At 60.5% G+C, this 13,122-nt stretch overlaps 2 protein-coding genes across 8 annotated transcripts in view; one reads left to right on the plus strand and one right to left on the minus strand.

Moving 5' to 3' along the window:
• The window catches only part of FRMD1 (FERM domain containing 1), a gene marked incomplete at its 5' end in the record, with an annotated part of 28,799 nt that extends 25,796 nt beyond the window's left edge, over positions 1-3,003 (plus strand). Inside the window, 1 exon segment of the mRNA XM_079149243.1 lies at positions 2,265-3,003.
• Positions 3,004-4,118: 1,115 nt separating this feature from the next.
• The window catches only part of KIF25 (kinesin family member 25), a 37,437-nt gene continuing 28,433 nt past the window's right edge, over positions 4,119-13,122 (minus strand). For 6 of the 7 annotated variants that reach the window (XM_079146564.1, XM_079146567.1, XM_079146563.1 and 3 more), the window contains 5 exons: positions 9,611-9,787; positions 6,768-6,919; positions 5,435-5,605; positions 4,912-5,067; positions 4,138-4,469 (listed from right to left, as the gene is read on the minus strand). In XM_079146564.1, coding sequence (XP_079002690.1) covers positions 4,291-4,469; positions 4,912-5,067; positions 5,435-5,605; positions 6,768-6,919; positions 9,611-9,787 — 835 coding nt within the window. In that variant the 3' untranslated portion in view covers positions 4,138-4,290. Of the gene's footprint in view, positions 4,470-4,911; positions 5,068-5,434; positions 5,606-6,767; positions 6,920-9,610; positions 9,788-13,122 lie in introns of all 7 variants that reach the window. The other variant, XM_079146565.1, reaches the window with a different exon arrangement.

The following is a 13,122-nucleotide window of genomic DNA, read 5'->3' on the forward strand; positions in this document are numbered from 1 at the left end:
GTCGGGCGCCCGGCCCCACTCCTCACGTCCCCGGAGAAGGAGCCCTGGGAAGCTCCTCTCAGCTCGAGCTAAGGGGGAGCTACACGGCTGGGGGGCACCCAAAGGTCCCCTGCTCCTCAGGAGGGCCTCCTGCACGCCCCCTGGAGCCGGGGCCCCCTCGCTGACGAGGAGGGCAATCGCCTCTGCATCTTCATTTCTTCCCTGGCCGCTGCTGAGGTCGAGTGTGGACATGTAGCAGGGCCTGCAAGGCATCGTGGGTGTCGCTGTGACCACCAGGGCTCCTGAGGGAGAGCGGGCACTGTGACTGAGGGTCTGTGCCCAGTGCCTGCTGAGAGGACAGTGGCCGGGACCCGGGCCTCACCCTGCGAATCCTCCCTGAGTAGCCCGCGGAGGACACCCTGCTGTTCCATACTTGTCCTTGTGTCCGGTGACGGGCCAGGAGTCCCAGCTGCAGTCAGCTGGCCCTCCCACAGCAGGTCACCGCCTTGTGTCCAGGCGCCCCCTGCCCGTCACCCTGGCCCTGCCCTGAGGGTTGTGGCTTCCAAGCACAGATGTGTGGGTGTGCTGCCTGTGGGCAGCTGCAGCCGGGTCACAGGGAGGCCAGGACCTCACTCTATTCTCCCAGACGGGAGGCAGAGGGCCACTGGCTGACCCGGAACCAGGGGGGGCCCATGGCCTTCTATTTCTGTCCTTCCTCTGGGCCTGAGACCTGCAGGGAACCAGGCCAAGTGCTCCCAAGCACCAGGCAGCACCGACGTGGCTGCACTCTGGTCTGCGGGGTGAGTGAGGGACACTAGAGGCCAGGCTGCCTCTGAGCCAACAGGACAGCCCCAGGCAGGGGCTCACCTCCTGCCCACCCAAGTGAAGCTGGACCCCTTCTGTCTGCCCGCGGCACCCTTACCTTATAAATGCCTCCTCCTGGGGAACGCAGCAGTCTGAGTCCCCGTCCGCTATGCCCCGGGTCCGCCCTCCTCCCTCTGAGAGGATGGAGAACGCCAGCCCCGCCGGTAGGGGTCGGCTGCAGGGTCAGGCAGCAGGCAGCACACCAGCGCCAAGGCAACCGCGTGCGGAGCTGCGGCTGCGTGAGCACGCTGCTGACCTGTCCCTCTCCACCAGCGCCATCACCCTCCTCATCACGGGTGGCCGCTGGACCTGAGGCCTGCGGGGGCTGGTGCAGCCTTGGGGCCACGTCTAACTCGGGCCTGGCGGGAGGCAACCTGGGCTCAGGCCAGGATGCAGGGTGGCAGACTTCTGGGACTGGACGGCGCAGGGCAGAGGCCATATCAGGAGGTGGACATGTCCTCCAGAGCCAGAGCAGGAGGGGCAGAGAACGCCTCCCCGTTTCACAGCTCCTTTCTTACCCTGGGTCCTCATCACGTCACCTGTCACCAGACACAGGGGACACGCCTCGGACTCACTGCCTGCCAAGCCACACGGCGCAGTCCACAGGACCCGTCTGAAAGCGCCACAGATTGGTTCGTTGCTCGTTACTCAGGCGACCAGTTCCTAAGAGTGCTCATTCATTTGTGTTGCTTTCCAGCCTTTCAGAAGTTGGGGTTCGAGGATTCTAAAATCCTCCTGTGCTTACCTACTTCAGAATTCTCGGCCTTAATTCTCCCCCCGGGAGAGAGCTCCCCACGACCGTCTGATGGTCTCAGGCCTCTGAGTCAGCCTCCAGCTGGGGCTGTGGATGTCAGAGCCTCTGGTCGCAGAGCTGACTCCCAGGGACATGTGTCTGGTGCCCCCTCTCTGCTCACAGTCCTCCAGCTGGAGGATGGAAGCCCCTGGCTGCCAGCAACAGGCCTCGGACTGGTGGCTTCTCTGGAGTCCTCCTCTGCCTGACCCTCCATGCCCCCTTGACATGGGTGGGAGGCCAGGGTCCTCTGCCCAGAGGGAGAGCACTCGGCCTGTGAATGGAGGGTCAAGCCCACAGGAAGACCAGACCAGTCCCCGTGGTGGTGACAGGTCCATGAAGCAATGCCCCTGGCCTGGAGCCAGGGCCCTGGAGCTCGGTGGCCACATGCTGCTGCCTCTCCTTGTACGTGGCTTTCCTGAGCGATGACCCACTGCACTGGCCTGTGGAGGAGCACCTGCGTGCAGCCTCTGCATGGCTCCTTCCACACACCACACTGGGGCTGCACATCCAGGCTCAGGGCCCTGGCCAAGACGGTTCTGGTCCAGGACCCCCTCCTGCTCGCCGTGACCCTCTGGTCCTCAGGTCAGCAGCCCCATACACTCTGGCAGTGGGGAATTGTCCTTCACAGGCGTGGGCGTGAGACGGAATGGGGGGACCTTGAGGGCACAGCTCAGCACCCACACTCAGTCCCCGCATCCTCGCCACCATTGCTGCCTGCCTCTGGGGCTCCACTCAGAGCCAGATCCTCGGGGAGCCTCCCCAGACCAGAGGCACTAGGCCTTTCTACGCCCCGACACCCACAGCCCTGTCCCTGTCACTCTGGTGGCCAAGAAGCCTCTGCCTTCCTAGAGGGTCTGGTCTCCCAACGCAGCCTTGAAGAGCTTCCTAAACTTCTGCTGAATGATTTTCTTCCAACAAATCAGTGTAAAACACCTTTAAAACCAGGGACCTCAGACCTCTTCCAGGTTTGAAGAGAGTGGGGTGCTGCTCGAGCCCTCCACACAGGAGCTCCTGGGGGTCGCGTGGGACCCTGCCTGCCCACAGAAGGTCAGAGCCCGAGGTCGCAGCCTCCGGCCACTTGATGCCAGTCACCAGTGCAGGCCATCTGCGGGAGGGGTGCACGCCACTGCCACCCAGAGCCGGGCTCCTTGCCTCCGGAGACGCTCAGGGATCCTTTGGAGCTGGGTGCTGCTGGGAGTCGGGGCGAGCTGGGGATGTGCGCTTGCACCCCAGCTCTGCGTGCTGCCCATCGCTACTGGTGGCTCTCTGGACCTACAGGCACCTCTCCAGAGTCCTGAGCCCCCTGTTGAGAACCTCCACACTCCACATCCAGTGTTGAACAGGGTCTGTACCAACCTAGATTCCACCTCGACTTGCACCAGTTCTGAGAGTCCCTCTCGCCTGCGGTCAGGCCTGTCCAAGCCTGTAGGCAAGGGAAGGACGGGGGCTGTGCTTGGCGGTCACACACCCACCCTCCATCTCCACACTCATGGCCGAGTGAAGGCCGGCCCACACTGCAGCACCACCTGGGCACAACCACCAGACCCTGGTTCCTCCATGTGGTGGGTATTTGAGGGTCCTGGGAGACCACCAGACAACCTCCTCGCAGCCTCTCCTGTGGAGCACAGAGTTCCTATTCACAGCCTCACCGGGCAGGAGTGCCTCCTGGGCAGGGTCTTTGCCAGACGGCCACCAGAGGTGGCCCACCCTCCTGCCCCAGCTCTCCTCTGCCCTCCACAGCCCCTCCTGTCCCACAGAACCCCAGCCTGAGGGGTGGGGAGGACACAGTCCCCACAGGCGTGTGCGCAGGCTTCTCTGCCAGCCTGGTGCACTGGGGCTCAGCCCAGGGGTCAGAAACAAGGAATGCAGCTCTCAGGTTGCGAGCGAGGCCTGTGATGTGGCTCCCACACTCACGGACACCAGCAGCAGGCAGGTCCCCTCGCCCCCTGCAGGCCCCCATAGTGCCCTGGCATCAAGTCCCCAGGTGCTGCGTAGTCTCCCACGTGTGGAGGTATGTGAGTTCAGGGGCTGGTAGACATGAGACCGGGCGTTTCTTTCCCAGGTGCCCAGAGTGCATACCAGCAGCCAAGATCCAGAGGTCTTGTCACTGCCTGCTGCTATGCCCGGCCTGGGCCCTCGCTTGGCCAGGGGAGTGACCATACACCACCTCTGGGGTGCGGCACGCCTGTGAGCACCCTCGTGCACCTGTTCTGGTCCTCCTGCACCTGTGAGGCCTCCCTGGCTGTACTGCTCTCCCATCCTCACCCCAGCTCACAGAAAGGAAATGGGGCTTTGGCTGCCCGGGACACTGAGCTGTGAGGAGGCAGAGCCCCGTCCGTCTGGCTCCGGAGCCTGTGTGCAGAGCTCCTGGGACGGTGGCCTCATGGGGCCAGTGCCTGCCATGCGGACTGGCACAGCTCCTCACCCACCTGCGCGCCTGCTGCCCCACCGGTTCCAGGAGGAGGCTCCCTGGACGAGCCTTCCTCCTCCCTCAGCCTCCTGGACTGGGTGAGCTGGCCTGAGCTGTGTGGGGATCTACTGTCCATCCAGTCCCAGGTCCCTGGGGCACAACAGGCTCATGGAATCCAAACACTTTTATTCCCTGGGCACATGCACGACAAACAGTGACAAACAGCACACTTCGAGGAAGAGACTCATTGAGATGCCAAGCCAGCGCCCGACCTCCTCTTCCCGGGGCAGGAGGGCCTCCTCCCAGCCTGTCCTCGCTCAGCCTGCCGAGCTCGGGCCCCAAACCCCAGGCCCTGCAGTGTCTCTGCCACGTGCTTCTGCCCGGGGGACACACAGAGAATCACCAGGAGCTTTGCATCACCCCCTTAAATAAAATAACAAGACGTGAGCTGAGTGGGAGTCCATGAAAGGGCATCTGTAGGTCCCAAAGCACTGACCAGGGTTGAGCTGCCTGCAGAGAGCAGAGTGGTGGCTGTACCAAGTGCCCCCACCCCACGCAGTGGAGCCGTAGCACCCACAGCTCGGGGACCCAAGGAGCAAGTGGCCCTGGCTGCTGGTGAGTCCAGTGTGGTGGAGGGAGGGGTGCAAGGCTGCCCTCAAGAGCCCTGAGCTGGCTGGACGGCTAGGGAGAACACCAGCCAATGGCCCCAGACTATGGAGAGCACAGGTGCCGGGGACACCAGACAGGGGATATCACAGGGGCCTAGCAGACTTGGGTGGGCCCCAAGGACAAGCCAGGCTGGGGACAGCTCCCCAAGGCAGGGCTCCTGCTTCCTCTGTTCTGGGTCATCGCAGGGGGAACGAACCAATGGTGTCCTGGAGCAGGTGGGTGAGCTTGCTGTTCCGATAGGGCACGTGGCCACGGCGCTCTGACAAGGCCCCCAGGACGTCTGCCAGGGCTGCCAGGCTCCGGTTGATGAATGAAGTCTCCCTTAGTGCCAGGCCCGTCACCCCAGATGCACCTGCAAAGCACAGAAGCCCCCAGCCACCCTGTGCTTCGGCAAGTGACCAGGAGGAGCAGCGACCATTGGTGGGGAAGCACGTGGCTGGGCATCCTTCCAGGGGCTCAGCCACCAAGGTATTGTGGCTCCTCTAAGGGCCGGAGCTGCTCCTGGGAGCCGAGTTCCTCTGGTCTCAGAGCACCAGGGGAGGGACATGACCCCTGCCTGCCCTAGTGAGAACACCGAATGTGACAGGGCTTCGGGTCACCTGAGTGGAGGTGCCGGGCTCAGAGCTTCCCCGGTGGCCAGTCACACTCCGGCCATCGGCATCCCCAGGCAAGCTGCTGCCGACCCCTATCCACACAGAAACCCTCCAGCCTCCTCTCACCTGCGCACTCGCTGCCAGCCAGGTCCACCAGCTGCAGCTTGGCCCGTGCTTGCCTCGCTGGGCCTGTGTGGTCCATAGGAAGGGGCTGGGGAGGCGAGGCCCGGGGAGAGGCGCTGCACCCCTGACCTGCCCCAGCATGCCCCTGCCGGAGGGCCGAACGGGGCCTCTGGCCTGGCAGGAAGGGAGGACAGATGGAAAGGAGTCAGTGCTGAAGGCCTGCAGCTCCACCCTGGCCTCACCCATCAGCGAGAAGCCAGTTCTGCCTCTCTCTTCCTCTTAAAAGGAAGTTCCCTCTGTGGCTTCGGTAGGGGAGTATGATAACAAACAGGAGGAGGGAGCCTGCTTCACGTGGAAATCCAGCAGCACAGTCCATCCCGGGAGAACTAAGCGATGCTTCCCAGAAGTCTTGGTGACGATGTTCCTGAAACCCCAGAGCAAACCCAGTGTCCCTGGAGATAAGGCCACAAGCGCCACGGGAGCCCTGCTGAAGTGCCATTCGCTGGCGGAATTCCCGGACGGGCTTCACGAGACCCTCCAGGACACAAGTTCACGGCACAAATCAGAGAAAAGACCTTTTTCTAGGAGGTCCCAGAACCCTGCCCGGAAGCACCTCTGCGCCTGTCTCAGGCAGCTGGGCAGGATGAGCAGAGCTCCTTACACATTGCGTGCCAGCGCGGCTGGGCCCCACCCGAGCGAGGCCTGCAGGGCTCTCCTGGAGGGCGGAGCGGCTGGAGGAGTGAGTGTGCTGCCCGCCCACCCCCGGCCACTCCCTTGCCTGGGACCACGGCGTGGATGCCATCGCACCAGGCGCCCAAGGCAAGAGGGAAAGCAGCCCCAGCAGGAAGCAGGGCTCCGTGTCGCCACGGTGTGGGGCGGGCCAAAGCTGGACTCCGCAGGCGCACTTGGCCATGGACTTGCAGGGACACCGACTCAGGACCGCCAGTGCCCCGAACAGTGGCCCTGAAGGTGCCTCTCGCAGCCCAGGACCCTGGGCAGCTTGAGGCACGCAGGCAGCTTCTCTTATACACTGGAGTCGCTCACTCTCCCCAGCTGCTGGCGGCCCACCCAGAACCGAACCTGCACCCACGCCCCTGCAGGACGTGCCCGTGCCCCAGTGCCAGGGGCTCTGTCCCCGTGTCCTCTGGTAGAGTGCTTCCTACTGCCCACCTCCCCATTCCCAGGCTGGGGTCCTGGGGCCTCCTGTTCAGGTCCCAGATTCTAGATCGTTGGCCAGCGTGGCTCTGATTCCTGCTCTGGATCCTATGGTCATGCTGGGACCTTTCCCTCGTGGATTTCCATTACTTGAACTGACCCCGCACCAATGGCAACTCACCGGTGCTGTCTGAGGGGGCTGTCCCGGTCAGAGTCACCGTCACTACCAGGTGAGATCTGGAGGAAGCTGCGTGCACCAAGGTGGGGTGCCTCGCCCTGAGCCGCAGACCTCCGTGGACAAGGGCTACCAGCTCCACGGCACTGGCGACAGCCCTGGAGGGGAGAAGTGTCAGAGAGCACCAGAGGGCAGGGAGCCAACATCGCCGGCCTGTCCCTGGTCAACCCAGTGCTCCACCACGGAGGGGCGCCGCTCCCAGACACTGGGCTTGTCAGTTCCAGAGATGGAAGCTGATCTCAGGCAGAAGAGAACACAAGCAATTAAAAACAGCCAGAGGTCTCACAAGTCAGAGCTGCCGGCCTTCCAGCATGCTCTATTCCCTTCCCATCTCCCCTCACGCACCCAAGTCTTAAAACGTTCTCTCGGATTAAATTCACGAGACAGAAGCCTATGTCAGTGGGTGAGAGGCGCTGCTCAGGGCGTCGCCAGGAGCAGTGGCACTTGGGTCACAGTTGGTCCTCAAGAGCTGCAAGTCTGGATTACTTTCCGCAGCACATGGTGATTAAATGCCCAGGTCTTCAGGCTTCTTGAAACATGACCAGTGGCCGGCACAGCCTGCACTTGCTGAGGCTGAGTCCCGAGCTGGGCAGCCCTGCCACGGCCTCCGGGGAGAATTCCTCCCGTCTCCTCCCTGGGGCGCGTCCTGCCGTGGGAAACTGGCCCCCCGCACGCGGCTCTCACCAGAGTAACCTGGAGGAGAGTACTCAGGTAACATGAGGATCCTCACGAACTGTGCTCCACAAAAGGCCGACTCTCAAGTGTGAGGGCACCCCGTCCTCACCTGAGCGGCGGGCACTGATTCGCCTCTCCACACCTTTCCTCCTCTGCAAGGTTCCTGAAAAGCCCGTGGGCCTCAGAGTGCCCGGAGCCCAGCTACCCAGCGCCCACACAGGCTGCTGGCCTGCACAACATATGTTCTTTAGACTGAATAAAGCCGAGGAAAACACCGTCACTGGAGACCAATGAGGTCGGTACATCGTCAAGGTCATCTACCAACTCGCAGCGTCAGCCTGGGGACCCTGAGATGACCAGCCCCGGACCCACCCTGCGCTCCGTGACCAGAAGACTCCCGTGTTCACTAAGGACAGTCTCCTGTAACAGAAGAGACCAGGCCACCTCGCTCCTGGACGGCCACATGCTCTGTCCCTCGGGAGTGCCCCTTGCCTTCCTAAGTGGATCTCTGCTATGCCTCTTCCTGACAAGTCAGAGCCAACAAAGGCCGAGCTGAGGTCTCTCCTGGGGAACCTTGTTGGACCCCATTAGGTGACAGGATGACACTTGTCTCATGGACTCTAATGAAGATGTCTTTAAAAATACATTTATTTATATTTTAATTTTTAAAACATCTTTTTTCCATTTCTTTTCTTTTGTACTAGGGATTGAAAACAGGGCCCTGCATGCACAGGCTGGCCTTCCACCGAGCTGTGAACCAGGCCTTTCTTATTTTAACAGCTTTATTAGCATACCACCGACTTATAAAAATCTGTGTTCATTCGAGGTGTGCACCTTGATGCTTTGACAGATTTACACATTGCAAAATGTTCACAGCATTCTAGCTAATTAACATGTCTGTCACCTCTCCACCCTTACCAGTAAAAAGGGTCATTTCTTGGGCTGGGAGTGTACCTCAGTGGTGGAGCGCTTGCCTGGCCCACATAGGCCCTGGGCTTGCTTGATCCACAGCACCATGGGAGGGAGGGAGGGAAGGAAGGAAGGAGGGAGGGAGGGAGGGAAGGAAGGAGGGATGGAAGGAAGGAGGGAGGGAGGGAAGGAAGAAAGGAGGGAGGGAAAGAAGGAAGGATGGAGGGAAGGAAGGAAGGAGGGATGGAGGGAAGGAAGGAAGGAGGGATGGAGGGAAGGAAGGAAGGAGGGATGGAGGGAAGGAAGGAAGGAGGGATGGAGGGAAGGAAGGAAGGAGGGATGGAGGGAAGGAAGGAGGGAAGGAAGGAAGGAAGGATGGAGGGAAGGAAGGAAGGAGGGATGGAGGGAAGGAAGGAGGGAAGGAAGGAAGGAGGGATGGAGGGAGGAAAGGAAGGAGGATGGAGGGAGGGAAGGAAGGAGGATGGAGGGAGGGAAGGAAGGAGGATGGAGGGAAGGAAGGAAGGAGGGATGGAGGGAGGGAAGGAAGGAGGGATGGAAGGAAGGAAGGAAGGAGGGAGGGAAAGGAAGGAAGGAGGGATGGAGGGAAGGAAGGAAGGAGGGATGGAGGGAAGGAAGGAGGGAAGGAAGGAAGGAGGGAGGCAGGGAGGGAGGGAGGGAAGGAAGGAAGGAGGGATGGGAGGGAGGGAGGGAAGAAAGGAAGGAGGGATGGAAGGAAGGAAGGAAGGAGGGATGGAGGGAAGGAAGGAAGGAGGGATGGAGGGAAGAAAGGAAGGAGGGATGGAAGGAAGGAAGGAAGGAGGGATGGAGGGAGGGAAGGAAGGAGGGATGGAAGGAAGGAAGGAAGGAGGGATGGAGGGAGGGAAGGAAGGAGGGAGGGAAAGAAGGAAGGAGGGATGGAGGGGAGGGAGGGAGGGAGGGAGGGAGGGAGGGAGGGAGGGAGGGAGGGAGGGAGGGAGGGAGGGAGGGAAGGAAGGAAGGAGGGAGGGAGGGAGGGAAGGAAGGAGGAAGGAAGGATAATGCTTAAATCGAACTAACAACTGGGCAACGGACACTAGGCATTGAAGCCATGTGACCCGTGCCAACGACACCAGCCCTGATCTTCCTGCACAGCTGGCTCTGCCTGGGCTGGGGGTGACTTCTGCCCCTGAGTGGCAACTGCCCCTGGTGGGCCAACAGTAACTCACGTGCAGGTCAGCAGGGGGACCTCCGTCCGTCCTTCCAGGGTTGTCACCACCTCACGCTTGACCCCAAACACTGCTGCAGAGTCCTCTTTGGCCAGGAGATCAAAAATGTCATTGTTGTAGATCTCCAGGACAGAAACCTCAAGCGTGGGCCTTCCTGGCGAGTTTTCGGAGATGAGCCTGCGGAAGCACCACAGGACTGATGGACAGAGGCGTGACCGGGCCCCCGCACCACGGGACTGATGGACGGGGGCGCGACCAGGCCCGGCAGACACAGAGCTCGTCCGGCGGCTGCAGGGCGGGTCTCACAGCACCCAGGTTGCTGGGAAGGGACCCATCTGAACTACAGGGTAGACAGCACCTAGGGACAAAGGTGCTTCTTGGAAGTCTTGCTCAGATCACCTGCTGCCATAGTCGCCAGCCACAGGGCCTGGGCCCAGGTGAAGGAGGAAGGGTGTACAACCAGGACCAGAGGCTGCAGCTGGCTCGCCACAGCAGAGGCCGAGCACGAGCTGCAGACAGCCAGGCGGGCAGTGTCCCCTGCCTTCAGCTTCAGGGAGGCTGTGTCCAGAGGGCTCTGGCCAGTCCACTCATGCTGTTCAGCGAAGCTCCCCTGGCCCCCGTGTACTCAGCTCGCCAAAACAACTGGGGCCTCACGTTGCTTCAGTTTTTAAGTGTGACATGCTGACCACAGCAGAACTCAAACTAAGGGGCGCTCACCTAGGGGAGCCCACCCCAGAGCACAGGCTGCCCTCCTACCGTCCTCCTGCTCCTGCTCTGGCCTCAAACAAGACTCCCACCAGACCTGTCCCAGGTCAAAGGTCAAACGAAGCTGGCCTTCAGATTGCTGCCTCCCTGATGGGCCCAGTAAGGTCAGCTGATCCCACCCTGCATTGTTCTCGCCCACGGGGACGGGCCCGGGGAGAGCAGTGACGTTGCGCTCAAGGCAAGTCCAGCTGGGATTTTCCTGTCCAAATTTTGCTAGAAGGAGTCTTTAGTCCAGATCTAGAGAGAATTGGGGACAAAACAAGAAACTGATATCTTCTAACAGCAAACAACAGACGAAAGCGTCAGAACAATATGAAAGAGAAGGACGTCAAACTCCCAGGGAATCTCTGGCCAGGGTCCAGTCTCGGCTGTCCTCCCAAGGCAGTGTGTGGGCAAGGTGCCAGAGGAGCGCACGAGCCGGCGGCTGGGAGGACATGGCCTGTGCAGAAGCGGTCCTTCCTCTGTGGGGCCGTGTGTCACAGGGTCACGGATCCTGGAGCAGACACTTCTCATCCACAGAATACCCCAGAGTTCATTTAAAACACACATCGAGTTGTCAGATGGATTCTAGAAGTGGGTTGAAAACCACCATCTTCCTTTAAGCAGCAAAATGCTTCTCAGGCAAGATGCACAGTCATCATGGAAAGCAGTGTCCTGTGGTCAGCCCAGGCTGAGAGCCACCCCGGACTCCCAGGAGGGTCCAGAGGCAGCACTGCAGGGGCTGCTCCTCCCTCCCACGTCCCCTCAGCTGCTTCGTGTCCTGCACACGTCCTCTTGACCACAACCACTGATCCCTTCCCCCTCTGGGCTCCTCGAGGGCAGGGCGCTCGTCACACACACTCTCATAGTCTTGGTGCCTTTGACAGCACCTAGGAAAGCATCCCGCATCAGGTGGACCAGGGCGAGGCAGAGATATAGCCAGAGGACGCAGTGCCAGCAGCCAGCTTAGACGGAAGCGGGAGATGGCAAAGCACAGAACCCCGGGCAGCTCGCTGTCTCGCTCTAAATGGCAGCCACGCCTCGCTCTGGTAGCCACGATCTAGCAGGACCGCGTTTGAGGATGAAGGACACAGACACTCCCTAATTCGCAGGCCCTGAGTCACAATTCTGTCTTTCAGGCAGGAGGATGGAGCGCTTGTTCACTCTGGCACACCCAGACTCACACACCAGGCTGGACACCTCCAGACCTCGTGTACAGTGACTGGGAATTGGAGAGGTTGAAGGCCCTCTGTTTGGGCTGTCATTCTTATTCTTGCAGAACAAGAACGGGAGGCTGGTAAAGGCTGGACTCCAGCCCTGGCCTCTCAACCAGGAGAAGGTCTCCGAAGTCTTGCCCGGAGGGTCTCAATGCAGCCACGTCAGGTTATGATTCATGCCAGGAGACTCAGACCTTTCAGCACCCACTTTGGAATGAGATGAGTTAAACACTTGGCTGTAAGGGATCCTCCACTTGGTGAAGCTGAGGACTCCCTCTCTAGGCAGCTCTGCAGCCCAAAAGCTTTCCTGACTCATCCTCAGGCTGCTGGGCAGCTAGCAGTCCTTCCCAGTGCCCTTGAGTTCTGGGCCCTTCCAGTACTGATAAGCTCCAGTCTGTGCACTGCAGGACAAAGAGATGTGCTTCTCGCATGTAAGTGCCCGCTGGGGACACACTGTGCGATGTGCATCGTGACACCCATAGCCAGGCACACAGTGCACACTGGAGACATGAGGAAGCCAAGTTCAGAAACACTGTGAGCCGCATCCCCAGGAGCCCGGGCTCTGCTGGGCACCCCAGGGTCCCACTTCCACTGGGGTGCCACTGAAAGGGAAAGCAAGCAGGAATCCACCCTGGATCCCGCTGCTCCCCCACTTCCACCTTCCGCTCCCGCCACTCTGTCACCTGGACTCGCTGCTTCCAAGCCTTAAAAGTTTGTGTGGCGGGAAGAAAAATGATTCATTGGTTATTTTTAGGTAGACTTATTTGCTGTCTTGCTGACTGGCACCCAAAAGCATAAGAATCGTACATACCGACGGGTGCCACAAGGTGTCGCAACACAGGCACACATTGCAGCATCCTGTTAAATCGGGTTCACCCTACACATTTCTCTATGGTGAGAACGTTTAAAACCCTTTCTTGTAGCTTTTTGAAATACAGGTGCACTTCCATTGCACACAGTCACCCTACTGTGCAGTAGCACACCAGAACTTCTTACTCCTACCTGTGACTCAGCATCCACTGGCCAAACTCTCTACCCCCCACACCCCAACTCCCCCCACCTCTGGAGCCACCCTTATGCCCTCGGCTTCCGGAATATCAACCTCCTCAGCTTCTACTAGGACCAAGGTCACGCGGTGCCTGTCCTTCTGAGCCTGGCTTAGTTCTCTTGGCACAGTGATCTCCAGGGCCATCCTGCTTGCTGTGAGTGACAGCAAGGATCCTCCTTCTGTGGCCGACGGGCTCCATGGTGCACAGGCCCCGCCCCTCTCTGTCCATCCTCAGCTGATGGACACTCGGGCGGGCTGCTCCAGTCTTGGCTCCTGTGAACAGAGCCGCAGTGGCCCGGAGGAGCCGGGGTCCCTTCAGCACTGACTCCTTCCCTTTGGACGTGCACCCGGCAGTGGGATTGCTGGGTCACGTGCTTGTTCTACTGTTGATATTTCAGGGAATCGCTGCTGTTTTCCACGGCGGCTGTGCTGATTTACACTCCCACGACAGGGTGAGGGCCGCCCCCCTCCACCTCCCGAGGTCTGTTTGGTAACCACCATTC

Source organism: Sciurus vulgaris (genome assembly GCF_902686455.1).
Source record: "Sciurus vulgaris genome assembly, chromosome: 7".
NCBI lineage: Eukaryota > Metazoa > Chordata > Mammalia > Rodentia > Sciuridae > Sciurus > Sciurus vulgaris.